Raw genomic sequence first — 20,108 nt, forward strand, 5'->3', positions numbered from 1 at the left:
TTTGTCTAGGCCGGGTTGCAGTATGCCCGAAATCTGGGATGTGGAAGACCCTGCTAATGCTGGGAAACCTCCCTTGTGTAACCTCTTGGTAAAGGAGTCCAAGCCTCACTTCACCACTGTCTTCCAGAATAGCGTTTACAAAGTCTTAGAAGTCATAGAGGAATGACCACCGCCTGCAGAGAAGTCCACCAGTAATGGTTTTCATGTTTTGCTAATAACTCATGCCTTGTTTTTAATTCAAATCCCCAAAACTTTTATAGGTAACTGTTTTCAAATAGAAAACGTCTTATTGGGTCAATTTGAATGTGATTCTGATTGTAAAAATACTTAAACCTTTATCAATTGGTTACTATTTCAATGCACCCCTTAAAATTTGCTATGCAAATGAGTATATGCTTGTACTTGACTTAAATATTTGTGCTAAAGTGAGCGAAGCTACTTGTGTGAAAAAATATGATGGTTCATGACAAGGGTGATAGGAGAATATAGTCACTTCTGAACTGTGTGGGGCTGATTTTATAGTTCCTGGACTACTGACGCCCCTTGCTTCTTTTTCTGCCTTTTGCTCTTATCTTTTGAACATTTCAGTGCTTATTCTAAATTCCACAGTCATGTCAGCCCCTGTCGTCAACTCCAGTAGGAGTAGATGGCGCAGACATGAGTGCTTGCTATTTGGAAATATGTTTATTTCACTTCTTCGCTATCCTTTATTCTCTGTTACTCTTGTTAATGAAGCATTTACTGCCTGTTATTAATCCAGGCTCTTGGACCTACTTGTTAGGACCAAATTCCTGTAACTACCAACCATGTGGCATTAGTGTGTATGTCTGTTTATCTGTCTCTCTTTCTCAACATTCTTTGTCAAATAAGTGCTATTTACTCATTTAGTTGCCTACCAAGTACTTATTACTGGTTTAAAAAATTTAATGGCAATTGTGTATTTTTCTCATTTTTAGTATTATTAAAATGTTTATATTTTAATACCTTTAAGCCACTTAAAATTTTTTCATGTATAGTTGTAGTTTTAAGAAAAGCTATTTTGAACAATCCCAATTATAACGCATCTAGAAACTAATGTATATTTGAGTAGACATAATTTACAGTGGAAGAGTAGACTGTAGTATGTGGTAATTTTTCTTTTACTATTGAGATATAATAAAATTTGACTAATTTTTCTGTCAAACAAGTAAATGAATAGTGATAAGTGAATGGAGTTTTTATATTTTAGTTTTAAAATTGCCTGTCTTTAATAAGACAAAGCCTTAAGCCTTATGTTATAATTTTGGTTCCCAAAACTGTATCAATATGAGGAATGAATATATTCAGCCTTCCTCTTTACTTTTTTTCTTCCTTATTTATTTTTATTTTGAAATGGTTCCAAACCTGCTTTGAATTCCTGTATGAATTTTTGTTTCTTAGAAGTTAATTTCTGTGAAATGAGATTCTTCAAAACAGTGAATCCTCATAGTTCTGAGAAATGGTTTTAAGATTTAAAGTTCTAAGCGAACCGTGCCTCTGGCTGACTACACGTTTAATTACACAGTGTTCTCTTTATTAACCACAGGCAGATTAACCTCATTGTGGATTGTCCTTGAGACCTGAGTCCTCAGGGATGGTTTCCGGTGCCCAGTCCGGGGAGCCGCTGAAGAGCTGTTCTTTTTCTGCCTTCTCCCCAGAGCCCAAGGACAAGCCTGGTCTGGGGGAAGCGCTAGCTTGCTTAGAGCAGACAGCTGCCAAGACAGGAGTATGCAGCCCCCCGTCGCCCAGAGCCCACCTTTCCCAGGGAGCAACCTTCCGTCCTCACGATTGCCCGCCCTCTTTCTCGCTTCCTGGGTGACTTTTATTCCTTGGTCTTTTGCCAGTTTCAGAAAACAGGGAAGCAATTAGGGAGTTGTGGATTAAGAGTAGAATTTGCGCAATGATGCAGCAATGCAGAAAATGGGAAGTGGGCACTGGAGGCCAAGGAGGACAAAAGTTACCATCAGCAGGAAGAGGGGAAGTGTGTGCTCTGCTTTATTTGCCGTTGTTTCTCACCTAAACATGTTTTGTACCTCTTTCAGTTACAATTTTTTTTAATTTAAAGTTATTCTTTTTTTTTTATCATGTTTCAGTAACTCCCCTTCTAGTAAATTCACATGTAATGACTGGAAATTCTATAAAGGAAAAACATTAAAATACTGTTATAACTGTTTCATATGCTGGTAAAAGATAAAAGTAGTCAAATTAATTTTTTTCCAGAAGACTCCTTTTGTAACATTATTTATTAATGTGACTCCACCAGCAAGCTATGATTCTATTTTAGGCCAGTCAGTTTGGAACAGAGGCCTTGGGCTACACTGCACACTCAGCCTTGGTCACATCTGGTAGCAGCCGGTGCTGTAGATTATAAATATCTTTTATGGCAACATAGAGTAGTAGTAGGTTCGATACACATGACAAAACAGTATTAAAGCTCAGTATTTTATGCATTTTTAGCATTTACAAATATTTTTGCTTTAGTATGAGGAAGGTAAGGATGGGCAAGGAGGTGATAAAAATAGCTATTGCTATGACATAAAAAAACAAAGTTGGGGCAGTATTTCTACAAAAAGATAAGCCTCAAAGAATGTGTTAAACTAGGACAATGACATGAAGGAGAAAATGAAAGGATGTATCAGGAATAAAGTGATACTGCCTAGGGGTGTTGTATTTTTATGAATTTATGCCAGTTGTTTACATGTACTATGTATGTTAAATTAAAAAAATTACGAAAAATATGGAAAGTGTTTCTTTAATTGTTATTTTCATTTCCTCGTTGACTGTGGACATGTTCAGCCTCAGCTCACTCTGTAGTTAGATCACCACGAACTGGTCTGTGGCAGATTGCAGTACAGAATCACAGGGAGAGGTTGAAGGTCCGTGAAACTCCTTAGTCCTCCTCCTCAGTGGGAATAAAGGTACTGAGGTTCCCCATACTCTTCCTATACATGTGACATTACACACTTACAGTACTTTATCACTTAAATCAAGGGACACAGTCATTCTTTAAAGCCGTATCTTGAGGTTAATTCCAGAACTGCTGGAAGCTTTTCCTCATACATTAAAACACAGTTTGGTCTCTTGGTATTTCCTAAATTACAGCTCCATGTATTTGCTTCATACAAGCATCAGCTTAATTTTTTATCTGGTTTGAGGAAAAACAATCTAGCTTACTCCATGCCTGCATAATTAATTTTTTTTTACACAGTGATACCTTCATTCTCTGATATCTTTGAGAACAGTGATTCTCAAATTTAGTGTGCATCCGAGTCACCTGGAAGGCTTCCTAAAACACAGATTGCTGCACCCCACCACAGAGGTTTCTGACTCAGTTGGCCTAAGGTGGTGCTATGATCTGAATGGTTGTGTCCCCCCAAGATATGTTGAAATCTTAACCCTCCCCTCCCCCAGGCAATGGCATTAGGAGGTAGGACATCTGTGAGGTGATTAGGTCATGAGGCTGGAGCACTCACGAATGGGATTCGTGCCCTTCTAAAAGAGGCCCAAGAAAGCTCCCTTGCCTCTTCCACTGTATGAGATTACAGCTTCAAGTTTCCACCTATGAACTCGGAAGTGAGCTCCCACCAGGTTCTGAATCATTTGTCACCTTGATTGTTGACTTCCAGCCTTCAGAACTATAAGAAATAAATTTCTGTTTTTTGTAAGATACCCAGTTTGTGGTATTTTATTATAAAAGCCCAAAAGTAGTAAGACAGATAGGGTCCCAGAAGTTGCATTCTAACCAGTTCTCAGATAATGCTGATGCTGTTCTTGCAGGGACTGCTTGAGAACCACTGCTCTAAGGATGGGAAGAAAATCTCTGGAAGACTGGCCTTTAGGGGGCGCTCCATTCCTGACAAACTGATCCCACCAGGACAGGCTGGAGGGTCCCTATACTAGGAACTGAATTTTACGAAGTCCTTTCTTTTGTCTCTTAGGGGGCATGCTTCAATGGAACTTGCAAGGAGTGAAGAATAGATAAGGTAATATTAATCATATACTAATATAGCTTATTTGCATTGTATTTGCTGAATAGGCGAGTTATGGATCATGTTAAATATTTTGAACCTGTAAACTAGACAGCTTGGACCTATTTGTTTTCAGTTCAGAGATGGGAAGAATGAAATCCTTTGACATCAAACTTTTGTAAAATTACTTTGTCTAGAAGAAAATAGAGTCAGTGATGTGTGTGGATTATAAAACTTCATTTTCCACTTTATTACTTTTGTTTGGCCCCAGAAATCCTGTCTTAAGACCAGTTAAGGATCATCTCTGGTTCACGGATCACCTATTTTCCTCTTCTGCCTTCCCTTTCTCCTTCCCAACTAGAAGTTTCTAATTTAAATCAGTAAAATTGTTCCTTGTGCAGAAAAAGAAGAGCTGCTTTTGAACTTTATTACATTCTTGAACTGATCTTTCTTTCACAATGTTGTAACAGTACAAATACATTTTTACATTCAAAGTTAAAAAGGACATTACGTTACAGAAAGGTCTTGAAAACTCTTTCCTATTACCTTTCCTCCCGTGAGAGAGATTTTAAAATTCTGAATGAGTGTAAGGGTTGAAGACTTTTTCTCTTAAGATTCTGAGTCATTGTAGTGTAATTAAAAGATTTGGTTTTGTTTGTTTTGCAAAGAGATTAAGATAGTATTGATATTGGGTCTGCTTTCAAAGCAATTTTTTTGTATTCAGTTATCTAACCCCAGATTCTAATTACTTTAAATAAGCGATGTATTGTCAAAATGATTTTCAAATGAACTGTAGTGCTACCAAGTTTATTCTGTTTACATAGACATGTCCTTTTTAATTCACCATGATATAATTTCATTGATTTTTAAGTACCTGGGCTCTTTTTGCCCTGCATGCAAATATAATATCTTGAAAGAAAGTTGATTGTAGCAAAAATTAAGCTCATTGAGTTATGTTGATTGCTCTTAAAGCTTTAGTACTTACCCATTTCTAAAAAAAAAAAAAAAAAAGAAAGAAAAGGAAAAGAAAATAAGAAATGACTGTTTCTAAGAAGATTTGGCATCAGGCCATGAAAACTAAATTTTTTTAAAAAAGGACCTGAAGGCCAGCTCTTCAGCTCAGCTTTTTGGAGACAGCTCACATCTCTGGCTCTGTCCTCTGGCTGATGATGTCCCTGCTCTCAGGCCAGGCCCCATCAGGTCTTCACTCTTGGTATCTGCTTATTGACCAGAGTCCAGATTCAGAGGCCTCCCTCTTGCCCTACAACATACTCTTTCTAGTAAGTGCAATTCGGTAATCTTTCCAGCTCTTTAAATCTGTGATGAGTTTGGCTTTTTCTAACAAAGACCCCTTATGGTGGTCATCTTCAAACTTGTCTTATGCTGGAAATTATTTGGGGAGCTTCAAAAATACTGGAGCCCTTCCCCCACCCCCTAGAGATTGTGATTTAATCAGTCTGGGGTGTGGCCTAAGACTTAGAACTTTAAAAAATGCCCAGGTGACATTTTAGAGCCAGGCCTCCCTGCCTCATGTCTGGATATCCACCCTTCCCACGTCTCTGCCCCATCGGATTAGAAATGGTAAACAAGTTTCCCTCATATACACTTTTATTAATAATGATTGGCTGTTTCTGCCTTATTAATCATAGAACCTAATGTTGAGTAGACTCTCTAAGGAAAGAACTCTGTGTTCAGTTAGAGATAGCCGCCATGCCACAGTGGGCATTGTGGGCGGGAGAATGGCAGCATAGGTACCACATATTTGTAAATCCTGACTGGATTGTCAATGAGAAATAGGAACATAGTAGCCAAAAAAAAAAAAAGGATTTAAAAAATTACTTTAGAAATCACTTTGACAATTTAATATTAGCATGGAGAATCATGTTTCTTCTCTTTGCTGATGTTTAATTTTTGTTTTTCCTGGAATATGCTTTCCTGATCAGTTTTCATTTCAAGAAGGAACTCAACTCAAATGTCACCTCCTCTGTGAAGCCTTCCCTGACTGCCTACCTCCTGGCTGAGTGAACTGACCCCACTGTCCACACGCCTATAACCCCTAAATTCCACACATTTAACATGACTTTTTCTACTGCATTGTGTCCTTTCAGACTGGACGTATATATTACTCCATTTCTAATCTACAGTGCCTCCTAGCACAGTGCCTAGCAAGTGGTAATGCTTAATGATTTTTTAAAATAAACCATACTTTATTCAAGCATGCAGTAAATTATAGATGACACTAAAATTTATTTTTTTAAACTAAAAGAAATGAAAGATTATGTATTCCAGTTGTGGAGAGTAAATAATAAGGAAATGCAGGATCTCTTCAGATGACATTAATATCATATATAGAAGGAAAACGTCCTTGGTAAATAGCTAAACAAAAATCAACCTCATAACATATCTTAGCTAGCTACCTTGATACATGAATGGCTGGGACCAGCTAACTATTGGGAAGCAATATGGCAATGACAAGACATACGTCTCCAGAGGAAGGATTCTCATTGGCCTGGATTTGGTTGTGTGGCCCAGGATACTATGATGGCCAGTGCCAGGACTGGCACATTCACTGCTGACCAGGAAGCAAGGAACTCTTGATTAGGAATTTGATTCAAGTCTGGGAGGAGGGAATTCCCAAAGGATGGGGAGAGACTCTTATTGTCGCTAGATGAGGATGTTAGACAAAAGAGATGACAGTAGTCATGCAATTAATATTGTCATAATTGAGGTGACTAGAATGGAATCCTGGGTCCTTTTTTTTTTTACAAACTTTGTAAGATAAGACATCTTTCTTAATTTGAGAATCAATCTTCTTGTCTTTAAAAAGAATATGCCTCCTAGGGAAGTAATTAAAAACAGGAGCAACAGACAAACTACAAACACAGCAGGAAATTTTAACATACCTGTCTTAGAAACTGATGTAATAAACAGGTAAAAAAGTCAGTCAGGATATACATGATTTGAGTAATAAGAAAAGTAACCCTGATTTAATGGTCATACATAGAACAACTGCACTGAACAAATGGAAAATACACCTTCTCTTCTAGTGTGTGGGACATTTCCAAGAACTGACAGCGCACGAACTCCAGGAAGGCATGAATTTTTGGTCTGTTTTCAGTACCTGGCATATATGGGTGCTCAGTATTTGATGAATGAAAAAATTGATCCCACATGGGGCCAAATAGCGATGCACAAAAAAATTAATGCTTAAACCCTTAATGTCAGAAATCAATACAAAATTTTAAAAACCAGTTTTAAATAATTCATGAATCAAAGAAGAATCTAAGATAAAAATGTGAAGAGAAATAGGAAAATGATATACTATAAACTACTTGTGGGGTATAATTAAAGTGAATCAAGAAATACACTTTTTTTCCTACTTAATCTAAAATGCACATATTAAACTAAAAATGAATTCACATGTCTGTGTTAGGAATATAGACAAAGAACAGCAGAATACCCCTCCCCCTACTGATGAAATAGAAAACAAAAAAATCCACAAAGCCAAAGTTAGTTACTTGAAATAATTCATAATCAAGAGAAAGTAAGGCATAAAAAATAAGGAATGGCAAATTACTGAAGCTGCAGAGAGTAATCAGAGGAAGATGTTATAAACAACTTTGCCAATAAATTTGAACACTTAGATAAATGGTTAAATTCCTAGAAAAATACAACTGACCGAAGAAGAAAGAGAGATTAGGAACAGCCTTATCCCCAGCAAAGGAATTGAATTAATAATTTAAAAATCTCCCCTCAAAGAAAACAACAAATCCAGAGAGCTTGACAAACCTCTTCTACTAAACATTCAAGTATTGATTATTTCAATCTTGTACAAACACCCAGAGAAAAGGAAATAAGAGAACTCCAGTTTTTAGGTGACTGTAACATTGAATACAAAGAGCAGAGTGGAGTTAATACAGTAAAGGAAGATTCCACGTCTATTACATTCACGAACAAAGATTCAAACAAGAACCTAGGAATAAACTGAGCATAAAATGTAAAAACAGTTCATCTTAAATTGACCTATATTTTCATCAACATACCATTAGGGCGTTTTATAGAGCTTGACAAGCTGAAAGTAAAATTTTTATGGGTGAATAATCAAGACATATCTGAAGGACATGAGGTAGGGGCATTTTTTTCCTACCATCTAGAAAGATTTATCACAATGGCTATAGAAGTATTGGCAAAGGGATATGGAAACTGACTAATATAACAGGTAGCTCAAAACAAACACGTGCATGTATTTAATAAATGAAGCTGGCAATTGGTTATCTAGATGGAAAGCAAATACTTAAGTTGTTTCCCTACCTCACGTCATACATAAACATAAAATTCCAGATAGATAAAAGACCTAAGTATGAGACACACTGTAAAACCTAGAGGACAGTATAGGACAGTATCTTTATGTCCTCAAGGAGGATTTCTTCAGATTACTTTGTAAAACCCCAAAACGTTAACTATAAAGGAAAGGATCAATCGATTCACTATGTTATGGTTAATAACTTCTGTTCGCTAAAAAACATAAAGAGAGTGAAATAAGCCATGATGTGCTGAAGATATTTGCAACTTGTATACCTGACAAGAGATTAGTATCCAGAATAAAGAACTAATTAGAAAAAATGACCAAAGACATGACATTTCACAGAAAAAGAAATGTAAGTGGCCCATAATTTTTAAAAAAAAGTCCACCCTATTCATAATCAGGAAAGTGCAAAATGAAACCGCAATGACAGCTTTTATAATTCACAACATTAGCTAAAATTTTGAAGTACTGGGAAAAGATGGGGAGGATGGCATGAACTCTTCACCCCCTGTGGAACTTAACTATTTTGGAAATAAGTGACATTACCTGATAAATTTGAGATGATGCATGCTGTGACCCAGCTTCTCCACGCCTTAGATTCATACCCCAGAAAAATCCCTACACATGTGCATCAGGGGATATGTCTAAGACGTTCACTGTCAAGTGTTCATAATAGCAGAAAACTGGGAAATCACTTGCATGTGTCTCTGGAGTATGTAACAGACCGGATAAGGACACTGAGGTATAGTCAGACAGCAGGCTCCTCTTGAGTATGTCAAACAGTAAAACAGCTGGAGACAATGACATGGATGACTCTCAGGGAAATATTGTTAAGCCAAAACAAAAATCTAATTTGCAGAAGAATACATGTGATGTGAGTTCATTTATAGACAGCTCAGTAACATGTAAAGTTAAACAACATATTTTTAAGAGATTAAAACATGGCAAAATATGAAGACAAGCAAGTGAATGGTATCAGATTAGATTAGTGGCCATCTCTCAGAGATTGGGAGGCACACCGGGGTCTTCAAAATTGAAGGTTATGTTCTTCTTTGAAATTGGATAAACAGGTATGTGGATGTGATTTTACTGTAATTATTTATACTTTATGCATATTTTATAATTATTCTTCACCAAATAATTCAATGTTGAAAAAACAATCTCAGATGCTGATACACATGAAAAGAACAATCCACAGTAGTTGTGGCGGGTGGCTGAGAGGAAATCCTCAATTTCTCCTGCAATCACAATTTGTAAATAGTATTTCCCTTGGTGCCTGGCACACGATGGCTCTCAGTTCAATGTGAAGGGACCAGAGGGAGGAAGGAAACAAATGTCTCATTTAAAAGGCCAGCAGTGACCAGTTACGATGATAGAACCACCAACTATTAGAAGAAAGTGTTGGTTGACAAAGTTGAAGTCAACATCTTTTTATAAATGGAGAAGCTGCGGCTCTGAGAGAGGGACTGACTTGCCCAAGCTCACGCTAGCGCTCAGTAGGAAAGCGGAACTTAGAGAGATGCTCCCTGGATCCTAGCCCAAGGCAGCTGGTTCTTGGTGTGGTGGGAAGAACACGGACCTGGGAACACGGTGAGCGGGTTGGAATCCAGACTGACACAAGTCAGTTACATCTGGAAAGCCCAATTTCCCGCTGGGTAAAATGGGGATAAGAAACAATCCAGTGCCACTCTGGTAAATAAAAATAATGATTATGCATATGTATGGAGACAGGATATATGTACCTTCCTAGACCTTCCTGTCAATTTTGTAAGCCTAAAATTGATTCAAAAAAAGTCTTAAAAACAAGAAAACTCAGGGTAGACAGTTTTGGCAAAAGTTTGGTTTCAGTTATATACATATGTATGTGTGTAGTTGTTAGATCGTGATATAAAATGTGTTTTTTAGGTCAAAAAAGTTTGCAAGCCACTGTAGTTAAGTTACACTGGCAAATAAAAGCAAAAGTTAATCCCACCCACCCACCCCATCCCCCCCCAAAAAAGAAAAGAAACAATGCCAGTCTCACATGGCTATTGTGAAGATTGCATGAGGTACTTACTGTATGTACAAGTTCAGTAGTCAGAGTGTAATAAATGCCAGTTCCTCCTTTACCTCCTACCGTGATAGGTGATAGCAGCGGTCGGTCGAGGAGGCTGAGATGCTGTGGCATCATCAGCCCCGGGCTGGAAGGCAACAGGCTGGAAAGAGTGAAAGACACACAGAGCTTCTGTTATCACCAAAGGATCCCTATGTGAACAAAGATTTCTGCCAAGAATCAATTTCCTGAAGCCGGGAGGCCTTATCCCTCATAGTCTGTGTGCAAAGCATTCTTTTTTATTTTTTATTTTAATAAAAGACTGACTCCTTTATTGATTTCTCCTTTCACCTGGCCTCCCATTGCTTGCTATTTCACCCTGACTTTGGAATCTTACCATGAGTGGAAAAGAATTGGCAAGACATTCCCTGCCCGTAGGCACTATGTGAAGCCAACTCACCACAAGCACTGGGACCTTTGACCTTGGCTGGGAGAAGTGTGCGGAGGTGGGGCGGTGCCCCCACAGGGTCACTGGGAGGTTGGCTGAGGGTCCTCAATAAATGCTTAATTGGGGCAGATCTGGGTCACATTCCAGCTATGTGATCTCATGCCAATTAATCAACTTTTGAGCTTTGTAGAATATTCTCCACGACAGAAATTGTAGGATTTAATTTCATTTTTTGTTGCAATTTAACACATACATTGAATACCTGCTGCATGCCAGGCACTGGGGAAGCATTGTAGAATAAGTAAGTCACACACTCTGCCAGCAAGGAGAGCCAGAATTAAGGTCAGGGGTGTGCCAGTTTTATCCCAAGTTGACTGGGTAGGAGCACACCCGCTGTTGTGGATCGGACTGGGACAGGCAGCCTGGTTTTGCCATTCTCTGGAAAAGGTTAAGGGATCTTAAGATGACACATTCACTCTCCGGTAACACCTCCTCTGGTCAACAGCCCCCAAATCCCAGCCACTAGCGTGAGCCCCTTCTGGTTAAATCCTGAATTCGCCTTCATTTTGCAGAGCAATTTATCTCCTCTTTGCCTAACTTTATTTTCTTTTTTATTTTGGTAAGAACACTTAACATGAGGTCTGCCTTCCTAACAAATTTTAAGAGTGTAATACTGTAGGTGCAATGTTGTACAGCAGACCTCTAGAACTTTTTCATCTTGCTTAACAAACTCTATACCTATTGGTTAGTAATTCCCTATCTCCCCCTCCCACAAGCCCATGGCAACCACCATTCTCTTTTTTGCTTCTATGAGTTTGACTATTTTAGATACCTTAAATAAGTGGAATTGTGCAGTATTTGGCCTGTGGCTGGCTTCTTTCATGTAGCATAATGTCTCCAAGATTCACCCGTGTTGTCACATATCGCAGGATGTCCTTCTTTTTAAAAAGGCTGAATAATATTCCAATGTATGTATATACCACATTTACTAAATACATTCACTTGTTGATAGACATTTAGGTTGTTTCTGCATCTTGGCTACTGTGAATGCAGTGAACATGGCAGTGCTGATATCTCTCTGAGATCCTGATTTCAATTCTTTTCTCTAACCTTCTTATGTAGGTTAGCTATTCCCAGGGGGGCTTCACATTCATAATCAACCATTTCTGTTAGGTTATTTTTTCCAACAAGAAGATCAGGAACCTCTTTGAAATGAATTCTCTATCAAGATTTAATAGTAGACACCGTTAAAAAAAAAAAGTCTCCTCCCCTTAATCGTAGGGCCCAGCAGAGGTGAGCACATCAGGGTGGATTTGATCACGACCGTTTTTAATACTGAAAACCTCAGAGATTTTCTTTCTGTGCTTCTCCTCCCAGGTGTCTCCACATCCCCTCCAGAATAATTTCTGGCTGTTCCTCTTTGCTTTTCTTTGAGATCAGGAATAATTCATCCAAACATAAGGAGAGGAAAAAAGCTTTAGGGAGGAAGGGAGGAGAAAATCAATCTCCTGTCAAAATAGTCTGGCTCCACATCTGCCCCTTTCACTCAGCCTTTGCTTAAAGTGGGCCGGGCTGGTTGGGATGGGCTGGGGCTCTGCTCAGCACAGCATCTGTCACTCCCGGCAGAGCCAGGGCTGCCTTCTGAGCTGAACAGGAAAATGACTAAGTGATGACAGAGAAATGGCTGCCAGTTCCAAGGAGAACTGCCACCTGTGAGAATGCACAGCATTGTCTTTTCACAGGGTGTTTGCACAGTGAGCTTGTGCTCCCTGCAGAGGCTTACGATCTGAAGATCTGATTCCTGCACAGACGCGCAGGCATCCACTGACTCCTAGAGTTGTAGAGCTTTATGCTGGGAAAAAAGCCTTGGGAGTGAAAGGCAAGCTTTGTAGGCTGTGAAACTGGTTTTGAAAGTGTTACAAATCAAACTTGGGTCCACTCACGCTCGCTCGGTAAAGCCAATCTACCGATACTGGGTTGTGGTCAAGGAAAGTGCAGCATTTATTGTAAGATGCCAGACAAGGAGTCCAGGACAGCTGATGCTCAAAAAGCCAGAGCTCCTAGATGGGTTTCAGAGAGGCATTTTTAAAGGCCAGAGGGAGGGGAGTTGCAGGGTGTATGATCAGCTCATGCACAATTCTCAGATTAGTTGATGGTGAGGTGAGAGGGCAGTGTCAAGCTCCAGTAGGTCTGGCGGCTCTGTGCTTCGTGGTCATCAAGTAGTAACTTCTTCCATTTGGTGGAGGTTTTAGCATCAGTAAAACAACTCAGGAAATGGGCATCAGATACTGTTTTCTGGGTACTTCATTTTTCTTTTTTTTTAAATTAAAAAAAATTTTTTTTTTTAATGTGTGTAGGTACTTCAGAGAGGCGCTAAAGCAGAGGGCATGGGGACAGGGGGACAGGGTCTGTCCTCCACAGGGTCCTGCTTGCTTACAGAGGATAGGAAATTCCTAAGGAAGGTTTTAAGAATTCCAAGGTTTGGGGGTGAATGCTGAGGAAAGAACACTGGGCTTATTCTGGAAGACTTAAGCATCAGTCTCCACTTTGACACTAATGTTCTGTGTATTCTTGGGCAAATTGCTTCTCTGAACTTTTTTACTGTAAAATGAGGATGTTGAGTGGAAAAAATTTTTTTTCAAATTGTATTTCTAGACTCCTATAGTCAGTAAGCTGGGGAGGCCTGGGCCCACCTGGTTACCTCTGCTGATGTCTAGTGGTTTTGTTTCTGTCTTTTTGTCTAAGGCAGGATACAAGGGCCTCAAGCCCTATCCCTTCCCACATTGATACAGGGTTTTAATGTTGTGTATCATGGGTTTTTTTAATTTGTTTGTTAATTTTGTTCTGAAATTAAAGTATGCAAAATGAAGAAGATGCAGTTTTATACAAAAAAAAAAAATGGAAATCCTGGGATAAAAGAATCCTTTAGTAATGACCTTCTCAGAGCCTTTAATATGCTAATATGCACCATGACTTTCCAGGACAAGGATAATGTGCAAGTTTTCATAAGCAACCAAAAGCCCTTTAGTGGAGCGGGTGGCAGTCAAGCCACTTATGGCTTTGTTGATACCTAATGAAATTGGTCCTGGGCATTCAGTTACGCAGCTGGAGAAGGTGGGGAGAAGCTAGAGGGGTATGGAAGGTAAAGTATGAAGAGCATCACAAGTCCTGAAGAAAGTGAGTCCCATGAGAATAAAAATCAATAGAAATGAGGATGTGAATTTAGGAGAGTTCTGTGTTCAGGGTCAGTTTCTATTAGTTGATTAATCTTTGCATTATGGGTCATGTTTTCTTGCTTCTTTGCATATCTGATAATCCTTGATTAGATGCAAACATTGTGAATTTTATCCTGTTTGGTGCTGATTATTTTTATGTTCCTATAAATATCCTTGAACTTTGTTCTGGGATGCAAATAAGTTACTTTGAAACAGATCTTACAGGTCTTGCTTTTATGACTTTTTAGGTGGGTTCAGAGCTGTTATCAGTCTAGGACTGTTTATTCTCTACTACATGATTTTCTTGGATGCTCTACCCAATGTGCAAGAATTGTATGTTTTTCTCTTTGGCTGGTAGGAACAGGCACTGTTCACAGTCCTGCCTGAGCACTGGGCACTGTTCTCTAATCTGCCCCCAGCACTGGGTAGTTTGCTTAAATGCATATGCTGATCAGTGCTGTGCTGAATACCTGAGAAGGAACCTCTACAGATTGCTGTCTGGGCAGCTCTCCCCTTTGCGGTACTTGTCCTGCAAGCTCTAGCCCTCTTCATCTTTCCAGACTCTCAATTCAGGGAGTCCTTCAGGCTCTATCTGGCTTCCCCCTTCACAGGCTGCAGACTGTAAACTCTCTCAAGGCTGTACTCTGAGGCAATTATAGGGCTCACCTCATTAGTTAGCTGTCTCCAGGATCACTGCCCTTCATTGCCTAATACCCAGTGACTTGAAAATCTTTGTTTCATGTATTTTGTCTTTTTTTTTTTTTTTCAGGGGCTGGTTTTGGTGGTGGTGGTTATTTTAGTAGGAGAGTAAATCCAGTTCCTGTAACTCTATCTCAGGTTGAAGCAAAAGTCTTTAATTTAAAATTATAGCAGAAAACTTAAGTTGAACATAAGCAGTTGTTTTCTTCTATCACTACTGGAGACACAACAATCATAGAGATAGGAGACCCAGGGATATTTTGGAGTCCTCATGCTTGGAGGCCTTAATAAAGAGGACAGAACGTGAGGGTGGTCTGACTGTGACTTCTGTCACTCCATTGATCGCTAGGGTTGATTTGGCTGATCTGGCCCTCCACGTGCCTCCCTCCCAAAGCTACATGCTTGTTCGAAGAGGACAACCTTCATTTATAGAGGAGAACCAGCCTTTAGTCAAGGCTATACGAGCAGCTGCAGGCCCCTGCTAGAACCTCCAGTCAAGACCTCAGTGTCCATCTGCAGGGGAACTGAGGGTAATCAAGCTTCCAAGACTGCAGACACATCCAAATGAGGTGCTGCATGAGGCAGTCTCCCTTTCTTTAAAAATAAATAAATAGGAACAAATGGCATTAGTAATGGATTGTTATTTATTAAGACTTCTCTCTGATGTATGTGACAGAAAATAAATTCAAACCTTCAGCAAAAAGGGTAATTTATTGGCTTAATACTTTTCTGGGAAGTCCAAGGAGTTGGGCCAGGCACATCTGTCATTCAAGATATGAATGGCCATTCCAGACCCACATCTTCCTTCGCTTGAGGACCAACACAGAGAATAATCCTCTCCCCAGCAAAAGTAATCTGAACGGCCATTTGAGTCATGTGAACACTGCCAGGCTAATTACTGTTTCTAGGGAAATGATTTAAATTACTCTGGTTGTTTAGTTTAGATCTTATTTTTCAGCCTCTCTACACTCGCCCCATCCTACCCATCTCCATGACTGACAATTTTACTAGAATTACATGCAGTAGGGGAGGGACACTGGGTTGTCAAAAATTGACCTGTGAAACATGAGCGAGCTATCTGAGATGATCTTACAAAATTTCCACCTGCTCTAAAAATTCATCATTCTAAGGACCAAAATGGTATAGAAAGGATTTGAAAAAACTAGGGCTTCAGACTACACACAATAAATTGATTCCCTTCTTAGGAATCATTTCTTAAGGTTTTACTGTTTTCCTGATTTTTTAAAGTAATGCATGCTTATTACTGAAAATTTGGAAAATAGAGAAAATCTCACTACTCAAAGTAGATCCCTGATTACATTTCAGTGTATAGCTAAATTGTTAAAGAATTTGAATTAAAAGAAGGCATGCCTGAATAAAGTCTGATGTAAATTCTCTTGATCTTTCATGCTTATCAACCAAGTTGAATACAAAATCTTGGCATTTATGCTCCTGGTAACAGTGAGCAGATTTTTCAATTAATTACGGCATGCATGCACATTTGAAGGTCTTATTCCTCTAATTAATTACTAGTCACTGCTCTGCATTGTGCTTCATTCAATAAAAATGCACATCGTTAATGTCCAGTCACTGCTGCTGTGTCCTGCATTATGAAACTTCACTGTGATACACATTCTATCTTGATATATGTCTGAAAGATCTTTATATAAACAGGAATGGTGAGGTATGGGTTGAACGAAACCCATAGTTAATTTTGTGTTCATTCTACTCATTCATTTCTGCATTCATCATTCATTTACTCATTTATTCAACAAATTTTTATTGAATCCCTACTATGTTCCAGTTACTTATAGGGTAGTAGAGAAATGAATGCAAACAAATACATAGTGCCTTTTCTCTTTAGTTTGAAATTTAATGGGAGATATGGAAAAAAATTTTAAAAGTCAATGAAATAATTACAAATTGATAAGTGCTATGAAGGAAGCAGACAGTGTTGACATTTATAAAATTTAGACCAACTGCTTCAAACCTTTCATAACTCTCTGCATTGCTTATATAATGCAGCCCAACTTCTCAGTGTGACGTTCAATGTTCTTTACAATATGGCCCCTACCTGATATTCTGGGCTTCTATTGCCCCCCAACACTCAGGAATATGTGACTATTCACTGGTCCCTGGATATGTAGATAATGCCGAGGAGCTCAGATTTTGACTTGCTAGTGATAAGGAGTCTTTCAGTGGTTCCCATGAGGCAATGACACAAGCTTATACAATGTATGCTTTGGACGGTAACTTTGCAGAGTGGAATGTGTGGGAATACCTGGTCAGGCGGAAGCACAAGGACCTGTTAGGAAGCATCAGCAGGGCTTCAGCAACAGGATGGCACAACCTGAAACATCAGTGGGGCTGACAGAGCTACAAGATACTGAAGTGGTCCATTCTTTTGGACCTGGTCCTGGATTGGATGTGAGGACCAGAAGGAGACAGCAGATGACTCCCAGCCTCCTGACCTTGAAGAGATGGCGAGCTGCCAGCTGAGCCAGTAAAAGTAGCAGTAAAGTGGTAAAGTAGTAACACTGCTTTAATCAATATATGGATTCTTCCAGAGAAACCCAGAAATAACTTCTTCCTCTGGGGCTCATCAGAGTCTTATAAGAAAAATACCCAGACTCCTGCTGGTGGTGTTTCTTACATCAAAAGCCATGGCAAGAAAGGTTATTTCATAAGCCTCTAACCTGTGGTCTCAAAAGGGTGGTCTATAGGCTGAGCCTGTCTTACAGACCAATGAGTTGTCTTTTTAAAGCCTGGGAAGTTTGCCACAAAATTTCTGAATTCCAGCTTCTCTTTAAAAATGAGATTTGCTAAAATTCTTGTGACAAGTTGGCTGGAACTGAGGGGTGACCCTCTCCTTCCGAAGACACTTGCACCTCCAGTTCACCACAGGCTCCACCCCTCCCTAGTGTCCATCTGGACCGTAGACTGAGAAGTCCTTATGACGGCTCTTTATAAGGGCTGTGTGCAGTACATGCAGGGACTTCTCAGTCTGCGACTGCGGGGCGCACAGGTGAGGCTGTAAACACAGTCATCTTTCACTGTTTCCGGAGGCTTGGATCTCCTCGCAGTGCTCCTCCAGGTGCCTGCCCTGGAGTGCTCCACACCAGGGCTGCTCTCCCCACTCCTGAGTCTGGCAGCCTGGCCTTGGTGGGGGTCAAACCCGACAGCCGCCCTGTAGCAAGGAGTCCTGCGGCTGAACTGTGGTCTACCCATTATTTAAGCACTGTTGTCAGTAACGCTTTCAGTAATATTAATAGGAACAGTTATAAAGCACTTACTCCGGATATACACATCCTTCAATGACCGTGAGGGTAGGCATTATTAGTCCTGTGTTACAGGTGTGGAAACAGAAGCACAGAGAAGTACTTTGCACAAGATTACCCCATGGGTGATTGGGGAGAGAGAGGAATCTAGGTTAAATCCTTAGTGCCTACCGTTGAAGAAGTTCTTGACTGATAGTATATTTTCAAATAAAAATCATTCCTATTTTATCTTTTATTTTTTTGTTTTTGTTTACTTTTTGTGGGGGTAATTTGGTTTGTTTGTTTGTTTGTTTATTTAAAGGAGGTACTGGGGATTGAACCCAGGACCTTGTGCATGCTAAGCATGCACTCTACCACTTGAGCTATACCCTCCCCCACTAGTTTTTAGACTTCAGTATTATGCATATTTGGAATTTTCTTTAAACAGCCACATCCATCTGGAATTGCCGATTAACTCCAGGTAATGTGCCACATGCTTTCCTGTCCTGCCTCTTTGTACACGTGTTTCTCCTGTGCGGGTTGTGGCTCCTCCTCCTCTTCGCCCCGGCGAATCTCTGCTCTGGAAGCTCCCAGTAGCAATTTGCGTATGCCTCTTGTCGGTGGCATGGACATGTTTTCTGAGGCAGTTTTGATCTCAAATATTGGTCCTGTTATTATACTTTCTCACAGCTTGTGTCCAGACCCTGGGTTCCTGACTCGGAATATATGACCATGGTGTGTTTATAGTCCTTTCAATTTCTATTGAGGTTTTTTTTTTTTTTTTTTAATCGCATGTGAGTCTCCCTTATGAGACAATGAGGTCTTAAGAGCAGAAATCACATCTTATTTACATGCATGGTCCAGCCCAGCTTAAATAATAAGGAGTATTTCACGGAGTGGGCAGAGTTTGTCTTGTATCCATCTGGATCTCAGTTCTAAGTCCTTCTCTTTACTTAACAGCATGTTCAGATTCCTTTTTCTCTCTCCCATCAAACCAGCTTTGTTGAAATGATGAAATCTCTGAGATGTCAGAGATTAATGCCAGCTTTGTGTGGTACTTAATTTTCAATTGGCATCAAAGGCCTCATGCAGAAGTATCCACATGGAAAAAAGGTCAGGGACCAAACTCCCACATCGGGGCAAGTGCATATTAAAATGGACGAGTGTGGTGAGCTTAGAGCAGAGGTTCTGAACCAGGGTGATTTTCCCCATTCTTCTCCCTCTCAGAGCAATGCCTGGAAACATTCTTGGCTGTAACTTGGGGAGGGGGCCTCTACTGGCACCTAATGGGTAGAGGCGAGGGATCCTACCAAGTATCCTACAATTCACAAGGCAGCCCCCAGAACAAAGAATTTTCCAGCCCCAAATGTTAATAGTACTAAAGCCGAGAAACTCAGGTTGAGAGGTTTTCTACTGCTGCTGTAACACATTTCCACAAACACAGTGGCTTAAAACAACACAATTTTTTTTATCTTACAGTTCTGGAGGTCAGAAGTCTGAATGGGTCTCACTAAATGGGCTAAAATCAAGGTGTCAGCAGGGCTGCATTCCTTCTAGAGGTTCTGAAGGAGAATATATTGTCTTGCCTTTTCCAGCTTCTAGAGGCCACTCACACTCATTAACTTGTTCCTCCTGTCCTTCAAAGACAGCACGTCAGGCCTAGTTCTCAGGTGCCGTGTCTCTGGTTCTCCTCTTCTGCCTCCCTCTTTCACTTAAGGACCCCAGTGACTATGTCGGGTCTACCCAGATAAACTGGGATAATCTCCCTATTTTCAGGTCATCTGATTAGCCACCTTAACTCCACCTGCAACCTTAATTCCCCTTTGTCCTGTAACTGAGCACACTCATAGGTATGGAGATTAGGATGTGGGTATTTTGGGGGGCCATTCTTCTGCCTACCGCAGAGGTCTGTCCGTGTCCTGTGAGTATTGGCCACAACTCCACCCCAAGTCAAATGCATATACTAGCTTTTCAAGATCAATTTTCAAGTCATTTAAATAATGCCCATATATCATGGTATGATTTTAAAATAATTCAGTGTGGACAGCTCAAGATATATCATTGATTTCATTCCCCTTCAGTTATAGTTGCTTACTGACCAGGCCAGCCATATGACCTCCTATGACATTATTTCCTGAGCTGTGGGACTTGTTAAGGGCTCTGGG

The 20,108-nt window shown here is 39.9% G+C and overlaps 1 protein-coding gene across 4 annotated transcripts in view; it reads left to right on the plus strand.

The window, feature by feature from the left end:
• DPY19L1 (dpy-19 like C-mannosyltransferase 1) overlaps positions 1-2,756 on the plus strand; it is an 84,436-nt gene extending 81,680 nt beyond the window's left edge. For 2 of the 4 annotated variants that reach the window (XR_010381621.1, XR_010381622.1), the window contains 2 exons: positions 10-260; positions 1,565-2,756. Coding sequence is in view for 2 of the 4 variants with exons in the window: in XM_064487449.1 (XP_064343519.1) it covers positions 10-166 (157 nt within the window). In the remaining 2 variants the exon portion in view is untranslated. The remainder of the gene's footprint in view (positions 1-9; positions 261-1,564) is intronic. The other 2 variants (XM_064487449.1, XM_031455173.2) reach the window with 2 other exon arrangements.
• Positions 2,757-20,108: the final 17,352 nt, after the last annotated feature.

Source organism: Camelus dromedarius, chromosome 7 (assembly GCF_036321535.1).
Source record: "Camelus dromedarius isolate mCamDro1 chromosome 7, mCamDro1.pat, whole genome shotgun sequence".
Lineage (NCBI taxonomy): Eukaryota > Metazoa > Chordata > Mammalia > Artiodactyla > Camelidae > Camelus > Camelus dromedarius.